The following is a 22900-nucleotide window of genomic DNA, read 5'->3' as shown; positions in this document are numbered from 1 at the left end:
ATAACGTTTTGTCTTCAACAATTGGCTTCATTTGCCATCTCTAGTCGCGTTCAGTTGTGCAAAAATAGTGCGCAAAAACAAATTGCTTATTTATTTGATTTATTTTATTTAAAAACAAGTCATTTTTCGTTAAACGTTCCTAGATAGTTCACGTGCTATATATAGAGTATGTGCTTTTAAGCACTAGTTTATTTACCTCTTTGCATCGGTTTAACAAAGCTTGTATGAAAAGTGTCCGTTTATATATACAAGTACATAAATAATTAAAACTTTCGATGACTTCTGCCTAGAAACAGGTGAGTGTCAGGAATTGGTGAAGGTGGCAAGTGCAAGTGTAAAATAAGACCACTATTGATTTATTGTAGTCATGGCCGCTCCCTTGTGGGCGGACTGCTGGCGAACAACAGGTGAACAGAGTTGCCATACAGTCATTTAAGCCTTTCTGCAATTTTAAATTGCGAAAAATCAATTTACTTGCGTATAGTTTCATGTAATTCAACATGAATAAATGATTTACTGCTACAAAATAACATAAACAATGTTACTAGAACAACTGGTATACTGATTAATAATATAATGAACTTAAGGAATATCTGATAACGCTAATCAAAAACTTGCGTATATACATACATATACAAATGAATGATTATAGACGTAATAGGGGACATCCCAGAATTTGCTTAAACATATGTTATGTAAATTTATCAAATACCAAACAAGAAAATCAATCTTGGACAATTTTAAACGGGGCCTATTAAATTCAAATAAAAAAAATTCTGTGAGATTTGAACTGTAAACAGAATTCGAGCTATCTGGCCACACAAGTGTGCTCTACGTTTGCAGTGCCATTTTGAGTAAAGCGGTTGGATACGGATGTTAACAGGTCGGCCTTACATTAATGTTCGTGCGTCCAATCGCGTTGGTGGTGTGCCCTCGCGGGTTTTGTTAAAGTAATACGAATTAATTATATTTTACCATTTATATTGTTTAAAAAAATACCAGAATCGTCGCCCGCTCAATTCGCATTTTATTGAGCGCTCTGGCACCCAACTGCAAACACAATATTTTCGTTGAGTGGAGTTCCTGTGATAGTGCTCGTGTAGTTGTGTGGCGCGTTTGTTAGTGTAAGTGTGGGAGAGTGTGTACGATTTAAAAATAAAACGGCAAATACATATCAAAATATTAAAAGCAAGAAACAGAAGAAGAAAAGGTCTGCTCGTGTATTTTACGTGAGTGAGTGTTTGTGTGTGTGCTCTGCTGTTCTGCACTAGTGTAGCCGTGTGTGTGTGTTGGGGCCCTCGCTACAAATACCAACATATGCACACACATACATTCTTCGTACGTGTTTACACCTTCTGAGCTGTTTGTGTATTAAAGGTAAATAGAATATAGAGAAAAGAGCAAAACACGGGCACGTTCTCTGCTCCGTGTTCTGTGCACAAAAGCAACAAGCAAATGCTGTCGGCGGGGCTGTGCGTGGGCGGGCTATAAGCCGCTGCCGCTGCCTCTGCTGCTGCTGCATTCACTTATCCCCTCGTTGCAGGAGGATTTTTGTGGAGAATTCTAGGAAAATACAAATATTTCTTCCATGATTGTTTATAATTCTATTTTTTGACTCTTATTTAATTTTAAATTGTTTTTTTTTTTTATTTTAGTATTTATAAAATATGCAAGTATGTAATGCGTGTACATATGCATAAGTGCAGATGTATGTATGTATTTACACACGTGTGTGCAGTCTGTGTGCCTGACCATGCAAAATCATGTGTTGCCACTTGGGCAGACATTATTATACGCTATGTTGTTGTTGTTTCTTGTTGCGCTCCTGTTTCTTATTGTTTTTCTTGCTGGCTGTGCATGTCGTCGCCGCCGCCGCCGCCGAGCCGTTGCAGTCCGCAGTCGCTGTGGCCATCGTCTTTCGCTGTTAATTCTTGGAAAAATCATAAAAACAAAAGCAAAAGAATTTTCGAGTGCAATAGCAGCGAATATATTAGCTCCCATCCCTTTCTCGCTCTCACAATCACATTTGCTACTCTTGCTTTCTTGCCGAGACAGCGCCTGCGACAGCGACAGCGACAGCGACGTCGACGTCGTTTCGTGTCGCGTCGCGCAGTTCTGCTCGTTCTGCCCGCTCAACACTTTATCTTCTTCTGTTGCTCTGTTCTTCTGGTCTTGGTTCGTTCTTTTCTTCAATGTGTTGCGCACACAGGCACACAGGCACACACTCACATACACGCACATGTTCACACTGCCGTGGACTGCCATTTACCATTTTGGACAAATTACTTTTCTCGTCGCCGGCGTCGCCATCGTTGTCGTGTCAATGACGCCGCTGTCCACTAACGTAGCGACCACTGATTCTGCTGCGGCTGTAATCGCGTCTATCAATGCCTTTTCATAGATAAGCTACGATAAAGTTAGTCAAGCCAAAAGCGCTCTAGCTATCCCCATCTCTCTCTCTCTCTCTCTCTCGCTGTCGCTAAGCCGCACAGTAATTATTACACCTTTTTAAAAACTAAATGCAACGCAATATGTGTGAAGAGATTGAGGGAACGCTTATCAAGTGTCTGTGTGTACCTGAGCATGTGTGTGCGTAGGTGAACTTTAATCAATCAGTGTTGTGTCGGCTGCTGTTGTTATTGCTGTTTCTCTGTAAAATGTTGCAGAAAATATAAACACTTGAAAAGCTGTTGCCAGATGTTCGACGGTGTGTGTAAGTGTGAGTACATGTACGTGTGCTGGCTGCCAGCCTGATAAAACACTAGAGCGCAATTCTTAAATAGTACATGCCATACGAGTATGTATGGATATACATATGCATGTATTTTTGTATATATGTATGTATGTATTGGTATTTGGTGTTGTATATGGAGTATACACATTGAAGTATCAATACTTAGCTTACGTGCATTTTTGTTTGCAAATGTCTTATTTATTTCACAGTGGCTAGGAATCTCAAGAGTGTATGAAACAACATTTGAACAGCCACTACACAATGACGATAATTGATTATTCAATATAAGCTCAATAAAATATCTGGTGGGTGGGTTTGACATTTGATGTTGGCTGCAAACATCCAAAGCAAAAGCGCACGTATTCACTCTGTCTCTGTCTCTCTCTCCTCTCGTTCTTTCTCTTTCCTTCTCACTCTCTGTTGTTCTCTCTCCTTTACTCTCTTCCACACATACACACACGGACACAGAAATGTACTTCCACAAGCAAAAGCGCTTATTAAACTTTTATGAGCGCAGTAACAAATAGCACAAAAACGGCATAGAATAAACATATGTGTGGGGCTTTTATAAATGTATGTATGTATATATATATAGATATGTATGTGTGTGTGTATTGCTTATAAAAAATGAAAACGTAAGAAAAACTTTTTCTAACCTTCACCGAAGTATTATATACTCTCAATAAACACAAGTTGCAAGTGATACTGACTTGTATACAGACCATGTATACAGGTTTCTTAGGCTTAGACTAAATATTATTTTATAAATATTAATGTCAGTAATAAAAGGTGCATTAGCAGAAATAACTCGAAGCATATCCGCTGTTAATAACATGCGTTTGCCCTGTTATTATGATTATTTTTTATACATTCCTATACTTTAGCAGAGCACCACAAAAAATATTTATACAAAACGATTAATATTTGGTGTATGCGAATTTCTCGGAATATTTTTAATGCCTTATCTTTGATTGTGTATAGAAAAAACAAACTCAATATGATTTGCAGGCAGACAGGAAAAAAATAAAACAAATGTCGAAGCAGCAAAAAATCAAAGGGCAACAACAACAAAGAACAGCAACTTGGTGAATATATTGCTCGTGTGTGACTATTTATTTGCACGTGTATAGATGCATATATGAACAACCTTATTTCCTATATATGCATATATATTTCATATATCGATTTAGGATTAAATGAATATTTATTCTATATAGCGCACCTACAGCTCGTACTTGTAGCTGTTGAGAGTACTTGCTAATTGGCATATATTTATAAAGTCCTTAATTAGTCTACTTTTGAGTAAATATGTAATTTAAATTGGAACATGTTTGAACTGCGTCTTTTGGCCATTTTTAGCAGCAATTAGCTGGCAACGACTAATTTGCTTATCTAAAAAAAAAAAAAAGAAAAAAAAAAAAAATCAAAAATGAAAACAAAAAATTCCTATCCATATGTCTAGTTATTTATTTTGCACGGAATCATTGGAGTATATATATACATATATGTATATACACACACACATCTATATCTCGTTATATCTGAAAATCTTGCGCCTTATAGCAGCGTCGTGTCCGTCGTCGTCGTCGTCGTCGCCGCTTTATTTGTTTAGCAAGCGAATCTGTTTGCTTAGCTAACCCCACAGCAAAAGTGAAGAGTCCGCATGTGTATTTGGGTATTATTCGGATATTGCAATTTGTTTATCTAACGCGAACTTGCGGTACTTTTTACAATATAAGTTGTGAATCAGAATGAAAAAAATTAAGAAGTGTTGTGAAATCTTTTTAAAATAGATCAATAGCATATGAATAGATTAGGAGAATGACTATTATATAATTCATAAAACATGTTTTCCTTTGAATGATTCTCATTGTTATGCACATTTAAGTGGGGTATTTTGCTTTTAAAGGTCCGCAACAAATGAATTTTCCCCCATGTTCTTTAGCGTTTGCTTACGCAACGTTTGCATTTGTTGTGGATATCTTTGCCTTATCAGCTGAAGTGTGTAGCTAACTCTCATTGGTCTTTGGTAAACAATTATTCATAAGCTAAAAGTGCATTGAAGTCACCTCTTGCCATTCGCTGCTCTCGACAATTTTCTCTCTTTTCCTGTATGTTTGTTGCCTAGAGATAGATACAGCAACAGCTGCATACAAATTTCAAATACATATTTTCATACGTATATTTGGATGCACATATGTGTGAGTGCATTAATTGCTTACGTTGTGGTCAGCAATTTTTAATTGAATGCTATTCAAATTGCACGCTGGGCTTTCCACAGATCGAAAACGACGTCAATTGTGTTACGAGCATGAAAATCAAAAGTCGCTAAACCAGTTTCGCAGTTTTCACTGTAACAGCAAAAGCAGCAGCAGCAGCAGCAGCAGCAGCAGCAATAGCAACAACTACTTTCATTGCCCGTGCATCCAAGGTTGAGCTTTGCGCCAGTTTTCGTGCTCTGCAAATGTTATTATTTTCAAGGTTATTTAGCGTGTGGCGTTTGAATAGAAAGAACTCACAATAGCAGATAAAACGAGATGGAGAAAATACTTATTTCTCTTCGACAGTCATCGGGTAAGGTTAAGGTTAGATGCGGCTAAGACTTCCGTATGCTCACAGACTTTTATACAAACACACAATAGTGTGTATATACAACATGTAATACATCCAATTGTTTATTGACTACAAAGTAAATTTAGTTTTGCTTATTTCCGACATTCAGATATATTTTTATTTTTCTGCTGCTAAAATTGGTGAAGAATTGGAGCAATTGAAATATACCCAAGGGTCCGCTCGTGTTTGGGTTTAATTCATTTCGCTCCCACATTTGAGTCTTATCAATAACCTGATATATGTATGTATGTATATTATTAGCTTGCATACGTCATATGCGTATCGCGTTTGGTTTATATTGTTGCTGTAAGTTTATCGCAATCATAAACGCTGCCCAAAAACTTTTCCATTTTCCATTTTAAGGCGCAAATTGTATTGTTTCTAAGAACATCCCAATTTTAAGTACATATTCTGATGAGATGTCAGCGCCGCGTGCAAATAGCTTGATAAATTTAACTAGGGACGAGACGAACGCGGCTTATTTCTTTATCAATTTCATAGAAAAAACAAAGGGGTAATAAAAATCCCTATAAAAAGTTCTGTGTTATCTAGTCAACCTGTTTGACTACAGCAATATGTCGCATTTGATTTTAAAGGCTTACACTAAATATGGTTAGACTAGCTTCCTGGAAAATCGCATACCAAGTTTGTTTAAATAAGTTTTTCACTATATTACAAATTCCAGAAAAAAGCGGATTGTGCGGAAAATGAATTTTGGCAAAAGCTTTTGTGACGGCCAAGGTCTAGCTACTGTACTATGTGAAATGTATACATTCATATAAATGTAAATATATCGAAATATATGTTTTCCTTATTTTGGCATTTTATTATTGATCATTAATCGGCTTGACTAATGACTATTAGAATTTTATAATTTACTTATGTAAATTTGTGCAAGAGTGAGGGTAATTCGTTGGAACTGCTTTGAAATACACACGTCAATGCGCATCTAAAGATACGAGTTTCTCCCTTGTTGAGAAACTGATTCGAATTTATGAATTCGTTGCTTTGCATGTAAACCAGAGTGTAGACACGTTTTTAACCCATTGACGACAAAGTTTTAAATTGATTCGATTCGTTTCGTTTCACTTCGCTTCGCTTCGCTTCGATTGGAGGCGTTAAATATTTCAGATTGAATTGGGTGGTCAATGTTTACGTATGCACGGTGTACGGCCGCTTTATGAACGTATTGCTTTATAAATATTATCGCCCCTAACCAACTGCGCTGTGCTGCAGTTGAGGCTAAATACAAACAAATACAATGCACACATATGTTCTACCGTCGCCTCAATACTACGGGTTATCGAATTCGTATACTCTTCCCAATGGCCATTTGGAATTATTGATAGTTTTGGTCCGATTGTGGCTAATTAACCGCTTAGTAAAAGGTCAAGTGAATTGAAACGATAAGATTCAGTGCTGTTAACATTAGCTTGTTATGTTAAGCACCTAACAGCTCTAACAGATTTGTCACGATTGCTTTTAACATTTTCTGTTGTTAGTAACATTTACATGTACATATTATTAAATGAGTTAATGTATGTTAACAGAGATCTTTTATCAAATCTGCTGCGTGGTTTATTCTGTTGGGTTTATAAAAAATTATAATTTATTTATTTAAATGCCTAAAGAGTTTACTCGAGAGTATTTTTGATGCGTTGCCGCTCGGATCACTTATTTTGTATTCAATTTTATTGGCTTCGTTTCATCGTCAATATATTATGTATGCCACGGTATCTAACCAGACTATGTTTTTGGCAACTTTGTTGCTGGATTTCGTTCAGCTTTATTTTATTTCATATTTTATGGCAGGTAAACAACAAAAGGCGGCATAGCTTTCTATATTTTGGCTTTTGAAGTCGCACGCTTGGCTTGCTCTTCACATATTTGTAGGTCGAATGCTAAAATGTGCTCTATCCAAGGATGCCGAGCAGAACAACAAACACATCCATACATAATAAATATTAATATGCACATTTAATTATTATGCGTTGCCAGGCTATTTGCTTGTGTTAATTATATGCTTTAGACAATGGCCTGATTTTGCCAACTTCTAAGCAAAATATGAAATTCTGGGAAAACGGCCAGAAATAAGCATATGCCATAGTGCCCAAAGAGCAGCCCAAATATTCAGATCGTGTCTGAACTTTTGCCAATGCAACTGATAAGAAGTTAGCTTGGCCCAGTCAGCGGTCGAGTTCTTTATCAAATTGTCACCGTCTTCCGCTTAAATTGATTCATTTTTAGAATCCATCTCTTGCTTATTTTTTCTGATTGTTGTATTCTTATCAGAAGTGGCCAAGAAGCCGTAATATTGAGTGATTGTATTTTTAAAATTCGCAATTTAAAGAATATTTCTTTCTTTTGAGAACATTTAAAATGTAATACAAGTTGCTTGAATTACCTCAGCCTTTGTGAATAGAGTTAAAAAGGCAAGGCTAAAATTTCCTAAACGGGTGTCTTTTCTGGCTTAAATTGCGAGCACATTTCCCTTGTTTGTAAATATATAGATATATACATGTACATATATATTCCCACTCACATATATCATAGATATACATTTAATTCCTATTAATACTCGGGCGTCCTGTGCTGTATCGTTATTTATAAACATGTCAGCTGGGACATTGCTTATCTCAGGTGACGCAGGTGTATTTCGCATCATAACAGACCGACCGGGTCAATAAATAAATAAAACAAACAAACAAATAAACATTGAAAGGAATACGACGCTCACTTGCTCACTTGGTCCCGCCCGGTGGGTGGCTGGGCTGTTGGCTGCCACAAAGGAATATATATATACATATATATAAATGTATATTTGGATATGTACATAATTTTTATAGCCCAATTTGCATAGCAAAAAACGTTCAAGGTCGTAAGTAAATGCAGCCATTTTGTTAGAGACCCACACGAAGCCGTAACAAATACCAACGGAATATTTTCATTAATAACAACAATAACATCAGCAATAATTTCCACTGAACTCGCATTTGCATTGTGTGGAGCAGCAGCAGCAGCAGCTGAAGCAGCAGCCTTGAACTACTAACCAGTCGGTAGAACGCCAGCAGAGGCAGAAAGTAAACCAACGAGTAGGAAAAAAAAGTCATGAATCGTAGATAAACCTGCACACAATATCGTTTGGCTACCTAAGCGGAGTCGCCGCGGGCTTTCGACTCTCTAGTCAGCCGCACATCCGATCGGTTTTGATAGTCGACCAGAGCCAGACTTGTGCAGCAGGTAACACACACGACACGGGCATGACCTGTTTTTATATCGCTGTTGCTGTTGTCCCTTTTGGTTGCATAGAGATGCGAGAGAGCGAGCATTCGTGAGGTGAAATTTTGGATTGTTGATGTCTATGATTGAGAAAAGATAAATCCTGTAAGTTTTAGTACCTGATTATATAATTGCTTATATTTGGTTTTGATCGATTAAACTTGGATTTGAGTTACCTGTTGTGTGATATCAAACCAGATCCTAAGCATGAATTCTCCTCACATCGTGTCACGTCTCTACAGTCGCTTCCATCTCTACAGCCTGCCGTATTTCATTGTGTGCGTGTGTTTGTTTTGTGTGTGTGTATATGTGTGTGGATTTTGATTTCTATCTAATTTTTGTTACGGCTGCGGACTGCTCTCTTTCAGAGCCTCGTCGGACTGGTTTGGCTTGTTTGGCCATTTCTCGGGCCATTCATATTTGCTACGTGCGCTGTGCTCACGTTGTTGTCCCTTTTTTTCTAGAGAACTACGAAAATTAGCGTATCGACCACAAAGGCAAACAAACGTCTGGGCATGAGTCGTTCTTCTGCTGGGGACGTCGGGTTACCGGGGGCTCGTTGTGTCTGTTGTTGTTGTTCCCGTCTGCTGTTTGTTTCTCGGGCGATCACGTTTTAGTGTGTCCCCCACACGACGATACAACGAGCATAAACTGTGCGCCACTGAACGCCAAATGATCTTGCTAAAAGGCGCACAATTAATTGTTACACCTGTCCAGCCGTCCCAGTGTCCAACACCGTGCACCTTTCCATAGGGGTGCGTCAGATATTTGCCTCCATTCTGGCTGCGTTTTGTTTATTTTCTCACTGTTGTGCGAGTTGTTGTCGCATTGTTTGCCTTTCGCCATTATTTTTGTTATGGTAATTAAAGTTGTGTTTTGTTAGCACATGGCTCTGTCGTATCTCTTCTCTGCCATAAGCTCTGTACCACAGCACACGCAACAACCATAGAAACACACACACACTCGTACACACACACACATACACCCAATGGCGCTTCTTTTGACGAGCTCTGTTATAGTTGGACGCAAAGTGCGTCAGCAATGGAGCTTTATTTCGCTTGTTTGGAAAACATCCCGCTCTGCCCACATTGTTATACAAGCCATATTCAAAGGATGGAATGCTGAAACATAAATTCCATTTGGACTTTGTAATGTGAGCCATGGAGAATGTTGAAAGTTCTGACGTTGGCAAATCGGGTTGCAGCTTAGAGTATAAATAACGAAAGCTAATTTATATATTAATTTGAACTGAGCAGGAATGTTTTAGTAAATAATAGCACAAGAATAACAGTGGTGAATCCAAAGAAAGTACTTAAATATCTTGAACAATAACTGAGAACGAAACTGAATTCAAGGAATTGTGAAACATACATTTGTATTTTCGCTGGAAATCTCATAAGATTACCTAAGAGATTTTGTTTTTGGCATTGATTAGCTTTAGCTTTGGCATTGCTGTGCATTCACAAAACATTTGATTGCAAAAGCTTCTCATAGATGAATAGGGCTAGTGCAAATGAATTTTTGATAAGGGCGCTTAGCACATGCAAAGTACATGTTCGCACACTCACTCACACATCTCCATACACACACACACATACATACATAGAAACATACATTTAATATCCTGCCTCTCATGTTATCCTTGCCACTTATATGCTTATATGTATATTTTATTTATAGTTTATTTTTTCGATCCATTACCATTCATACCAAACATTCCGTGTGTGTGAATTTTATGGACGAATCCAACTTCCGATTCGCTTGTGGAAGCCAGCAGCTGGACCTTGGCCAGGTCATCGCCGCCGCCACCACCAAGCAGCCAGAGAGCCTCGCAAAAATGCATTAAACAATTACCAAATTAAATTGCATGACAAATCGATCAAAATCAGAAGCGAATAACAAACAATTGAAGCAAACATAAATAGCAAAAAAAAAGAAAACAGAAAGAAAGCATATATTGTCAGCCGTATCCCTGTCATTGCATCCTGGTTGCAGCACATGTAACAGCTGCTTCGCTCTCGCTAACATCCCATCCATATTCATCCAAACCAATAAACCATATGAGCAGCATGAGTCTGTGGAAGCGCATCTCGAGCCATGCCGACTGCGAGCAGCGCATGGCGGCTTACTACAATAAGAAGGGTCTGTACGACCTGCGCCTCTGCTTGGCGCCCTGGATCGAAGACAGAATAATGTGAGTAGTTGTCCCGGGTGTTCTCAGAGTGGCGATTCTTTGCCGGATCTGTGGGTGATACCAAGGTATTCAGCTAGGCACGGGTATGGGCTGTAAATATTTATTCATAAGCGTTTTCCTATATTCTACTTAGAAGGTATTTCTATTCATGGGCAATATTTCGATTAATTGTTAAAAAAAAATCTGAAGCTGCACTCAAAAAAGAATAATATACATTTAAATCAGATAAATTTTAACAGACTTTTATATAGCATTCTAATGAGAACATTCTTTTTCTTTCCGTTTCTGTGTTGCCCAACAGGTCTGAGCAGATAACTCCCAATTCGACAAATCAATTGGAACTCGTTGCCGTCAAGTTCATTGAGGATCTGCAGCAGAAGCTTTTATCAACACGCGCCAGTGATCAGGTGCTAAAGTATCGTCTGGTTGAGCTCTGCGCGCTGATCCAACGCACCCCGGCCCTTGAGCTATATACGCATCTGCGCAGCGGAGTGCAGAAGGAACTGCAGTTAGCAGCCGAGAAGAGTGTCGCCGTTGCCAGCGCAGGCCAATCGATGCCGCTGAACACATATAACATGAACAATGCCGCAGTTGCCGCAGCCGTTGGTATGAACACTGGCTATGTCGATGCTAGTGATTTGTTAGGTGTTGCCGGTACCGGAGTATCCCCAGTGGCTGGTGGCATGCCAGCTGGACTAATGCATAATATGGCCGAGACCGCTGCGCCCGGCAGAGTGGGCCCAGCTAAAATGGAGTTGTATGAAGTACATAATCAGATATTCCAAAGCTTCAACGAATTCACCACATGCTCGGAAAGTCTGAAAGTTTTGGTGCAGAACTATCGCTATATGCTTAACGCACCCAATTCGCCCGACGCGGAACGTCTGTTCAAGAGTTTGATTGAGGACAAGGCCGCCCTGGTGGCCAGGCTGCGACGCAGCTTTATGTTTTACGATCAACTGCAAGATTTGGTCATAACGGAGCTTAAGAACTGGCGGCGCCAACAGGCCCTAGCCGGCAATGGAGCACAGTTTAGCGAGAATATGCTGGATGACATACAGCGGTGCTTTGAGCTGCTCGAATCGTTTGTCACCCATCTGCTGACGGCTGTCAAGGAGACGCTCCTGGTGCGCATCGTAAACGATGATCCCGATCTGAACTGTCTGCTCGAGCAAGTGCAGGTGGCACAAAAGAATCTAGTGTGCTCTGCCTTCATTGTGGACAAACAGCCGCCGCAGGTGATGAAGACAAACACACGCTTTGCGGCGTCAGTGCGTTGGCTGCTTGGGTCACAGCTGGGCATACACATGAATCCGCCCACAGTCGAGTGTATTATAATGTCTGGTAAGTGGATTTCTCTCCTCCCTGCAATCACATCTCAAATAACCTATTTGCTGGTGCATTACCTTTGCAGAGTTGCAGGCACAGCGCTTTGTTACGCGCGGCACACATATGGATGTGACCAATGGCAGCCTCGCTGGACAGTCGTCGGGCGAGATACAGAACTGCTCCAGCACCATGGAGTATCAGCAGAGCAGTCATGTATTCTCCGCAAGCTTTAGAAACATGCAGCTCAAGAAGATCAAGCGCGCCGAGAAGAAGGGCACCGAAAGCGTCATGGATGAAAAGTTTGCATTATTCTTCTATGCGACCACAACAGTGAATGACTATCAGATTCGCGTCTGGACACTGTCGCTGCCGGTGGTGGTTATCGTTCATGGCAACCAGGAGCCGCAATCGTGGGCCACCATTACTTGGGACAATGCATTTGCAGATATTGTGCGTGATCCGTTCGTGGTCACAGATCGCGTCACTTGGCGTCAGTTGTCAGTCGCACTCAACACCAAATTCGGCTCCTGCACACAGCGCGCCCTGACAGCGGAGAACTTGGAGTTTTTATGTAGGTCAACCCTTCATACTTTCACTTAAAAATACATTAATATCTTTATCTACTCAGTCGAGAAGCTGCAGCGTGATAATATTGCCGGCGAGCGCAATGAGTATATTTCATGGAATCAATTTTGTAAGGAGCCACTGCCGGATCGTACTTTCACTTTCTGGGAATGGTTCTTTGCCATTATGAAGCTGACCAAAGACCACTTGTTATCCATGTGGAAAGCCGGCCGCATTACGGGCTTCATTAACAAGGCCAAGGCACACGACGATCTCTTGCGCGCCGTTACTGGCATTGGCACATTTCTGTTGCGTTTCTCCGATAGTGAATTGGGTGCGTATATTCAATATGGTTGGCCAAGAACGCTTTCTTAATAAATTTGAATATCAATGTGGTTTTTTTTTTAGGTGGCGTCACAATTGCCTATGTGAACGCGTGTGGATCGGTGACTATGCTTTCGCCATGGACTGCACGGGATTTCCAGATACTCAATTTGGCTGATCGCATACGCGATCTGGATATGCTGCGCTGCCTGCACCCGACCGACGTCAATGTGCAGCCATTGGATCGCGATCTCGCTTTTGGCGACTTTTATACACAGCGCGCTGGTACGGCTGCAAGCCAAACAAAATTCCAATTGAATTGCTTATAAAAGGAATGCCTTGAGTTGATATTGTTTGACAACAGACGAGCATTGTGAATGTTTTATAACAATTGGTTTGTTTAACTCTTTCCAAATTTGTAATGCGAAGTGTAAATGTCAAACAAATCAACTTGGGTATCCTTCGTAGCACTCACACGCATTAACAAATTGACTCCTTTTTTTAACCTGCACAGAACCAACGCCCCGCGTCGATGGATATGTTCCCAGCACGATACGCGTGCAGGTGCGTACCAGTGGGGATACGGGCTCCATCAGTGGCACGCCCCATCACTCAATGCAGTCACCGCCGCAGGATAGCATGTCGATGGGAAAGTAAGTTTTGCATGGTCGACTTCATCGACATCTCATTGGACATCTAGAGTCTCTTTGGCCGACTTTTTCTATTGTTTATTTAACTTCTGTTTTTTTTTTTTTATTTATTTTTTATTTATATATTTATATATGTGGTTTTGGTTCTTACTTGTATTTACTTTGGGCAGTGCACCCCAACCCAAATTCAAAACCAACCCCGCAAGGCGGGCTTTCATTTCCTTGCAGTCCTAACTGCATTTTAATTTGTATTTATTTTATTTGGCCTATAACTATTTCCAAGAGTTTGATTAGATTGCAATACTTTGAAATCGAGAGGGAAATATAAACAAAATAAAGCGATACCAACACTGTTTAACAAGTCTACAAAAAAAAAAAAAAAAAATCTGATCGCTGGCGCTAATTGTTTATGTTTTTTGGAATATTTATTTATTTGTATTGTTTTTATGTTTTGATTAGTTTAATAATATCAACAATAAAGTGAACAAGAATCGTGCTACGCAGCTGTGGTAAAATACTATCTTACTTACTCTATCTACTCTTTGTTTATTTTCATTTTCTACTTTTATGCGTTTTTGATTTGTTGTGCAAACACTCGGTGTTGTGGTGCCGTGCCCATCCAGTTATTCTCCGCGTAGTGGCATCATGTCTTGTAATCCATCGAGCGTCGCAACCACATCCTATTACAAGGATGATTCTGATTCAGATGATGGCATTGTGGCGCGTGCGCTCGAGAATTATGTCAACAATACGGCGCCAGACGATCCCATACTGGATCAGATAAGTCACACCATATACAATGTGTGCGCCAATGGGCAAGAAGCGCAGTGGATGATGCAAACTAAATCAACATATGCCGTGCCATCGCCCCACAATCAAACGGTGCAATACTAAGAACATAATGCAAATTCGAATTGCCGGCTAGTTTGGGTGTTGCCTCTTACCGAAAGGTACTGTTTGATACCTACATATCTATCAATATATTTATGTACCAATCGCATTCGCAATCGCATTAATATCACCCAGCAAAATGAAACAAACAAATCAAGCCAACAATTCGATTCTCGATTCTCATCATTCGTTTGCTCACAGCTCTAACAGCGTGCCCATTCTGGTCGCTCAAAAATGTATAAAGAAACTAAAGTAAATACATTCATCACTGCACGCCCACTCGTCACTCGCCACTCGCCACTCGCCACTCGCCACTCGCCACTTGCCACAAGCACATTCATTTGAAATGCCCGCTGTCGCTGCCTCCTTTACTAACTCTCAAACTTAGGGCGCTCCAATCTGAGTTCAGACATAAAAAAAAAAGTAAAATTTGGTTTTGTTCGCCCTAGTTGTTCTACTTCAAAGTATTGCCATCTTTTTAAGCTTTTTTTCAGTCAGCAGCCATAAATATCCAATATACAATTCTATATATATACTATTTAATCGATATCTAATGTAACTAAACTCTAACTTTTGATATAATCGCAGCTTACAGAATAGCACCATCATGCATTTGTAAATGCCAAAAGAACATCCACTGCAATGAATACAATAATAGACAACAATTGCAAGCAACTGCTTTTTGAGGCTTCTTTGGATTTAGATACCATACCTCTCTCTCTCTCTCTCGCTCTCAATACACTTATATATATATATATATATACAATAAACAAGTTGATTGCATGTATATTTTTTGCATTTTATATGCCTCTTTATTATGTTTGTTCGTAATTGTTGTTACCATCACTAGATGAAACTTGATGTTATTGTTGTTAATGTTATTCAATTGGCACGAGAATCGATTGCCTTAGATGTAGGCGGGGGGGCTCCATTTCTGTAGATTAAGAGCTGTTTACTCATACACCTTTTGTCACATTTCTTTAGTACTTCCTATTTACTAAATACATTATTCGTTTCAGTCACAACTAACATCATTTTCTGATTCATTCACATGACTCATACATACTTATAAATATATACATTTTTTTTTTTTGGCATCACTCATGCGAATGCTGTTTTCATTGCATCGATTTATTTGTTTTATTAATTTTGATTTTCTATTTTTATATTTCATTCAATTTTAGTGGTAGTGATTTTCCCATGACGGACTTTGATACGATGCAGAATTTTGATGTGTATAAACTATAAGCCTATTCAACGCATACGACGTATTTATATATATACATATATATGTATAAATATATATATATATATATTCGCAAATTAAATATATATAGAATGTATGTGAAGAAAACAAAAAACGAGAAATGTTTAATGAAATCACGCAAAACAAGTGAATCCTATACGTGTTTTCAAGAATTTGCCGCTATTAACGACGTCCATTAGATGTTTACTGTAATCAATCAACCAATACATATATTCTACAATTCACACAAAATCGGGCACATCGACTTTAACTTATCAAACTCTTTGAATCCAAATGTAAATTTGACATGTTTGGAATGCATCATTGTGGCATGTGTTTTATTTTTGGTATGTATATCATTTATTTGTCGTTATATTTATACAAGGCATACACACACACATATATATACATATACATACATATATTTCGGTAGCCCGTAAATACACAATAAATTAAGGAGAAGAATTTGTGGTTGTGATCTCCAATGCGTAGAAACACTTGAAGTTACCTTTGTAAGCGTATTATATACAAACACACGAACACAAATACACTCGAAACGATAGATGATATATTAATAGTCAACAGCTTAAGTAAATGGAAAGTGTTTTATAAAAATTTTATTCAACAATTTTATCAAATGTTTATCGTCTATTCGAATTTATATTGTTGAATGTATTTAAAAAAATAAAAATAGTTTATATATATACAAATATCTATTTGGAGTGACGCAAATAAAAAGCTGGTTTCAGTAGTCGGCTATATGTATTGGCCCTCTGATAGACTAGATCAGAAATTGAGTTTGAACTGAGGAACGGATTGTATACGAATTTACACATAGTCAAAATATATTTATATGTATGTTTATCTAGTTGTATGTATAAAAAAAAGGAAAAAACTTTACAAAAATGGAAAGTAAATTTTTGAAATGGAATTTCATCTAAATGTTAAATGTGGTTAAGTGTTTATGCTAACTGTTTGGTTTTCCAATTATTAAACATGATTTTATTTATTCTTACAGCATTTGTGAAACGCCAAAAAACGAATCAACTAAACGACAAGAGCAATGCATGCAAATTGCGGCACTTCAACACACACACACACACACACAAACACCCACACACAACTCAAACACACACACACGCACATGGTATACCCAGATATTAAGATTTTAAATTGTGCTTAAATATGTATATGCATTTCATATACACGATTTGCAAGTGTGTGCGTGTGTGTGGGTGTTTTCGACACGACTTTGTCAATTTTGTCAAATGTCTGTAATGAAAATGATTTAATTTTAATGGATTGCGTGACATGAAGAGCACGTGAATTTAGTTAGTTTCCTTTTGTAACTACGTATATTTGTTGAATCTAAATTTGTGAGTTTTATTATAATTTTAAATCGTTTATTTTGTATACGTTTAAGTTATTTAGTTTTGGGACACAAATGTACCTCAATTGTGCTCATTTTAGTTATACGTTATACATTACGTACGTACGTATTATATACATATTAATATCTGTATATGCATGCATATATATGTATATGTATCTACATATATGTCTATATATGAATTGCTTTATGTATAAATCCTTTTTCATTGGCTTCCATGCTGCAAATGCAAACAAATTTCATTTATGTACTATATTTGATATGATTTTCGTTAAGGACAAAGTGTGCATTGCATTAAAAATGCGTTAAAAAAATATACAAAAAAAAAAGAAAAAAAAACCATATATATATAAACAACTGTTGCTTCTGTCGCTCACGCCAAGGACACAAAAGCATGAGAAACGATAAGCAGATGAAACGTAGACGGGACGATAAGGATGAAAATGATATACGAAATAAATACTATTTTTTTGTGTAAACAATTAAGCTTTTAATGTGAAACTGTAAGAATTTTATAATACTTCTAAGTAACCCAACTTAATCAATAAATATATACACACTATATATATACAAACAAACAAAAATATATATATACAAAGATTTAAAAACCAACGAAGTTAATTACACATTTTTGTGCAGCTGCTAAAGCAAATTTGAATTGAGCAACGACAAACTCTTTATGTGTGTTCGTGTTGAGCGTAAAGTTTTCAATTTCAATTAAATGTTTAAATATAAATTACAACTCGCGCACGCATTCCCAAAAAATACACAAGCACACACACACACACACATACATATATACACACAGACATACATACACCACACAACAGTCACTCTGAAATTGGGAAATATTTTTGAAAATGTGCACATTTATTGATAAAAATGGAGTTATTTTTTTAAGTGTAAGCAATATACGAATTGAAAGAACTAAAGAACTATTCTTGTCAAAATGGCCAATAAAGATTTGATTTTTAACATAATATGCAAGAGTGTTTTCGTTTATTGTATATCTGATCTTAAATGAATTTAAGAGACTTGAATTTGTCTTAGATAAACCCCAATGAATTATAACTATATCAATGAAGGAAATTTTGAGATGATAATCATTCTATTTTGATAGAAATTGATAATGAATATGAGTACACTTAAGAATATGGAAATCTTTATTTTTACTGTGTTGTTAGTGGTAAATATCTTGTAAGGTTTTCTTCGCTGAAAATGCTAAAAAAAAAATTGCTAAAAGAAACAAATTAAAATTTACATATTCTTCTTTTTTATTGTCAGTAGTCAATTGGCGTGCATCAATGTATCAGTAGACCTATGTATATATAGCATATTTATTTATAATCTGTAATCAATTTTTGTTGGAGCAGCACTTGTCCTTGGGTCCGTTCTTGCAGGCGCATTTGCATTGCTGGCTGCAGGGGCAGTTGTCGCCGCACTTGCTGGCCGAGCACTGGCAGTCTGTGAGGAACGATGCCGTTATTTTTGTTATTTGTAATACTTATCCGACGTTGTTTATTCATATATATGTATATATGTATGTATGTATGTACTCACTGGTCTCACAAGCTTTGCAACCCATTTTCTGTTTGTTTATATCGCTGTGTTTACAAGTGTGTTCGACACGATGTTCTCGCTGACTTTGTTGACTCGGCTCGCTGTCGCTGGCATTTTATAGATTTCGAGGGAATGCAGTCGGTCTTTTGCACACCATTTGTGGTGGGATAAAAAGAGTTATCAGTGATCAATTAGCAAGTACTAAGCGCACACACATAGCCGGCTTATCAGGGCGTGCGCAAAATTGCGTAGCCGACCTGATATCAGCGTATTTAGTTTTGCGCACGATTCACGCATACAGCTGCGCACGGCTTCTTTTCTTGTTGTTGTTGTTTTTTTTTTTTTTTTTGTGGCTTATCAGCTTGGCGTGGCGATATAAAAGGCGGCGCTGTGAGCACATTGAACAACAGTAAATCAACAGCAATCGTTGTGTTGGCCATTCCATTGTGAAAAAGTGCAAAATAAAAATACTAAAGTGAAAATGCCTTGCAAAGGATGCGGAAACAGTGAGTAGAGTCTATTCCCTCATCGAGTGATGGTCTCCATTAATGAGCTCAATCCTGCTTCTAGACTGCCAGTGCACGTCCGGCAAATGCGGCAGCAGCTGCGCCGGAAACCAGCAATGCCAATGCGCCGGCAAGACGGCCCCCAAGTGCTGCCAGACCAAATGAGATGAGCAGATGAGACAAGCAGCGCTTCATAGAAGTCTATATTGTAGTTCCACACTGAAATCTCCGACTGATTGTTCGAAAGGATGCTAAATAAATTATATATTTAATAGTTAAATAAATTTACTTATGTGAATGGTAATTAAGTGAGACTCTGGAGAGGCATAGAGGCTTTGCATTCGTTTCACAAGTCATTCAAGGGTGCCATTAAAATTTGGAATACTCTAAAAATGTGATTATTTGTGCTAGTTGTGGGCAAAAAACTTGTTTAATTTGCAGCCAAGCAATGCACTCAACAATTATGCAGCCACAATGTGTGTGTCTACTCAACGAGCTAAAGTATCATCGTTCAGCTGAAGGACGCTCAAGTCGACGCAGTCTGCAGGCTGGCGGCGAGTGGGCAGGTGGCCGGGCGAGTCCTTGTACAACTGCTACTGTTCATGGCATATAAGTGTGCGAGCAGCTCTTGGGTACGCTGATTGCATGACAGGTTGACAGACATTTAGGGGGGAGGGAGGCGGGGCGGTGCGGTCCGTTTCGGTTTTGAGGCGAGACGGTAAACACGAATGTATCCAAAAAGTGCATTAAGCGCACTAATTGCAATTGACAATTGCATTACGCTGGCCCAAACTGGTGAGTCAAGACCTTGTCCTCAAACCTAGCAGCAACATTTTCAATTTCAGCGTTTTTAATAGTGTTAAAGCGTCGGAAATGAAATCGCGCTCTGCAGCTTGCTGTTTGCGCAAAGTCATCAAACTTAATTTCTATGGGGGGAAATTCGAGCTCAAATGTTTTTACAGCCATTTCCTGGACGGCTGCTAGTCGAAATGTCTGTGGCACTCGATTTGCTTGCCATTCGCATGACATACGGATATGTGAAAAAAAAAAAAACAGAAATAAATAGAAGAGAAAGGAAATCCTCTCAGCATTTTTTGGCAATAACTAAATCTATAATCGAAGCAATTTAATTTCTATCTAACTATTTCTAATAGTAAACCCGAGGTAAACAAAAGGTAAACTACTTAAGCTATTGAAGCATTCCTTATTAATGAATGTGGAACTTGAATTCAAGTAGAAAATATAAATAATATAAGCTTATATATATAAAGACATATATAAATATATATATTTTTTTAAATTCATAATTAAAAGATGTATAAAAATAAAAAAATAGTAGACTGTAAAAACTTGAAAAAAAAAAACTAATAAATTTTCCCTTTATCAGGGTATTTTTTAGTCGAGTATTTATTTATTTTTTTAAACTTTTTTTAGCTGTGTTTTTTTTTTTTTTTTAACTTTTTTTTGTATTGGACAGTCAGCGGAAGTTTGTTGTCACGGCATTTCAGATTTGTGCTGATAATGTTGGAGAAACAAAAAAAGCGCGAGAAATTCGTTACGGGTTATTTTTGGCTTGGTTTGGCTTCAGGCCCGCATACAAATGGCAATACCTGAACACGAGGTCCAAGTCGGCGTGAGATGCAGCCGCAAGCGGGTCAGGGCGATGGCGATGTTGATTGCGAGTGCGATTCGTTGTTGGGGAAGTTGCGGCTTAAGCCACACGCTGCGTATACGCGATACTGCGAGCCATTTAATTCGCTGTCGCGGCCTTTAAACACAAACGCAAACAGTTAATTACGGCATTAAGTTTTCATGCTGCAGTCAAAAAAGGCGCCACTGGCCGGGACAGCAAAGAAGCGAAACAACTGCAATGCGGGCACTTCGTGAGCGCTTTGTCGCCAGCAGCTGAACGAGAGCCGACAGCACGAGCAGAAGCCGGAGCAGGAGCCGGAGCCGGAGCAGGAGTCAGAGAGCCAAAGTCACTGCGAGTGCGAGTTGCGAGTCCATGAAAAGAATGTGACGTCGCATCACTTATGCATAAGAACATTTTAACTTTTCGTTAGCCACTTTAGACTTGGGCACGTTCCAGGGCCATGCAGCTGGCTAGGAGTGGCTTTCGGCTGGCTTCGATGGCTGAGGGCTGGGCTGAGGACTACGTTGGACTCGTTGCTGAGCATGTTTATCTTTTGCGTGTGACTTTTGCCTTTTGGCTGGCTCGAGTTTTTCTATTGTTGCGGCCAAGTGTTGAAATCAAACAGTGCTGAGAACAAACATATACACACACACATGCACACACAGACACCTTTACACTTGTAGTTGGCAAACAAACGTAAATTAATGAAATGCACAAAAATTCCACCAAGTCTCCTGCTCTCTCTCTGTCTCTCTCTCTTACGCTCTTGCAATATTCTTAATAATTTATTGCATTTTGTTTGCTAAGCGCTTCAAAACTTGCTGAACTTTTCAACATAAATTAACAGATTAGTTGTTGCCTGCCAACAATAACAACAACAACAGCCGGAACAACGAAATATATTTTCAACTTTTCGCAGGTGGCCTTGGCAAAAAATACGCATAGTTCCTTTGGTGTCTGCCACAACAGCTGCTAATTTCCACAGTTGCTGCGCTGAGCTGAAAAATAAAGGAAAATTGCGCTTAAATGTTGCCGAACAACTTTTGCCAAACAACACGCACTGCTAACGCTGTGGGATCCACTCGCCTTTGGCCACTATAAATCTTAGCCATTTTTGCCAAATTTGTAAATCTCTTTGGTATCCCTAGCAGAGTGCCAGGCATCGGGCATGAGTCGACGACGTGACTGCTGAAGTTGCCAACATTTTGCATTAAAAATGTATATTTTAATTTATAATTCATGTTACTTGCCTCACCGAATACACAGAAGTCTTAAAGCTCAGCTGACTTTGGCCTGAAGTGCGAACTATTTGCGAACTATTGTGATTTACTGCCGTTCGATTTCAGCGTTCCCAAATGAGTAATCAGAGCTACGTTTTCGCTCGTCATTTAACATTTAACAAAAACTCATTTCGTTTTCGATTTGTCGCTGATTTCCCAAAACACTTTCCGCCACACACACACACACACACAAAGAGAGACAAAGCATGTGCCTGATGACTGCGTGAATGTCTTTGGCTTTAGCAAACACATTAAGCGTCACATCCTGGGCGCGTCTCAACTATCGGCCCGGATGTCCTGCCTAGCCCAGTATTGACTGGCCGTTGACCAACTTTGTTGACAGCAATTTGGGATGCACGACTGCATCGCTGACGTTGGCCAAGGCAAGCCCAGGCCATCAGCACCTAATGACAATAGCTGCAATGTCCAGCAATTTGTATGAAACGTACTACGTGTGATAGCAGACCTTAGTTATAACTGGCATTAAAGTATTAAGTGGGATTATCATCTATACTGGGTGCTCTTGAGACTTAAATCATTTACTTCAGATGCTCATGTGGCTCAAGAGCATGCAGCTTTATGGATTTAAATACATTAAAAAATATCAAAAACTTTATTAATATATAAATATTAAAAGAGTGAAAGGTGTAGACATATATATAAATAAATGCAAATATATATAAAATTTTTAATATCTATTCTGTAAA

At 38.6% G+C, this 22900-nt stretch overlaps 4 protein-coding genes and 1 long non-coding RNA gene across 6 annotated transcripts in view; 3 read left to right on the top strand and 2 right to left on the bottom strand.

Annotated features, from left to right (window-relative positions):
* Stat92E (Signal transducer and transcription activator Stat92E) overlaps positions 1–18194 on the top strand; it is a 148778-nt gene extending 130584 nt beyond the window's left edge. The window contains exons 2-10 of one of the 2 annotated variants that reach the window (XM_089265284.1): positions 10574–10820; positions 11122–12164; positions 12235–12720; positions 12778–13047; positions 13122–13322; positions 13552–13690; positions 14311–14637; positions 15763–16171; positions 16843–18194. In XM_089265284.1, coding sequence (XP_089121410.1) covers positions 10687–10820; positions 11122–12164; positions 12235–12720; positions 12778–13047; positions 13122–13322; positions 13552–13690; positions 14311–14581 — 2544 coding nt within the window. In that variant the 5' untranslated portion in view covers positions 10574–10686 and the 3' untranslated portion in view covers positions 14582–14637; positions 15763–16171; positions 16843–18194. The remainder of the gene's footprint in view (positions 1–10573; positions 10821–11121; positions 12165–12234; positions 12721–12777; positions 13048–13121; positions 13323–13551; positions 13691–14310; positions 14638–15762; positions 16172–16842) is intronic. The other variant, XM_018104061.2, reaches the window with a different exon arrangement.
* Positions 1–22900, top strand: part of AstA-R2 (Allatostatin A receptor 2) — a 137712-nt gene that overhangs the window by 111045 nt on the left and 3767 nt on the right. The gene's annotated exons all lie outside the window — the stretch shown is intronic.
* On the bottom strand, positions 978–2239 carry LOC149092119 (uncharacterized). Its single transcript, XR_016197635.1, has 2 exons — positions 2054–2239; positions 978–1930 (listed from the first exon to the last, which is right to left on the bottom strand). It is a non-coding gene; the product is annotated as an uncharacterized LOC149092119 (long non-coding RNA).
* Positions 18534–18941, bottom strand: MtnD (Metallothionein D). The gene is made up of 2 exons (XM_018100908.3): positions 18775–18941; positions 18534–18678 (listed from the first exon to the last, which is right to left on the bottom strand). Exons 1-2 carry the CDS (start codon positions 18797–18799, stop codon positions 18569–18571), a joined length of 135 nt encoding a protein of 44 aa, XP_017956397.1. The 5' UTR covers positions 18800–18941; the 3' UTR covers positions 18534–18568.
* MtnE (Metallothionein E) lies at positions 19164–19564 on the top strand. Its single transcript, XM_030382635.2, has 2 exons — positions 19164–19280; positions 19345–19564. Exons 1-2 carry the CDS (start codon positions 19256–19258, stop codon positions 19443–19445), a joined length of 126 nt encoding a protein of 41 aa, XP_030238495.1. The 5' UTR covers positions 19164–19255; the 3' UTR covers positions 19446–19564.

The sequence above is a fragment of the Drosophila navojoa genome, chromosome 2 (assembly GCF_054131105.1).
Source record: "Drosophila navojoa isolate 15081-1374.11 chromosome 2, UAZ_NAV_1.0, whole genome shotgun sequence".
Classification (NCBI taxonomy): domain Eukaryota; kingdom Metazoa; phylum Arthropoda; class Insecta; order Diptera; family Drosophilidae; genus Drosophila; species Drosophila navojoa.
The sequence above is the reverse complement of the archived record's forward strand: the minus strand, read 5'-3'. Positions and strand labels throughout refer to the sequence as shown.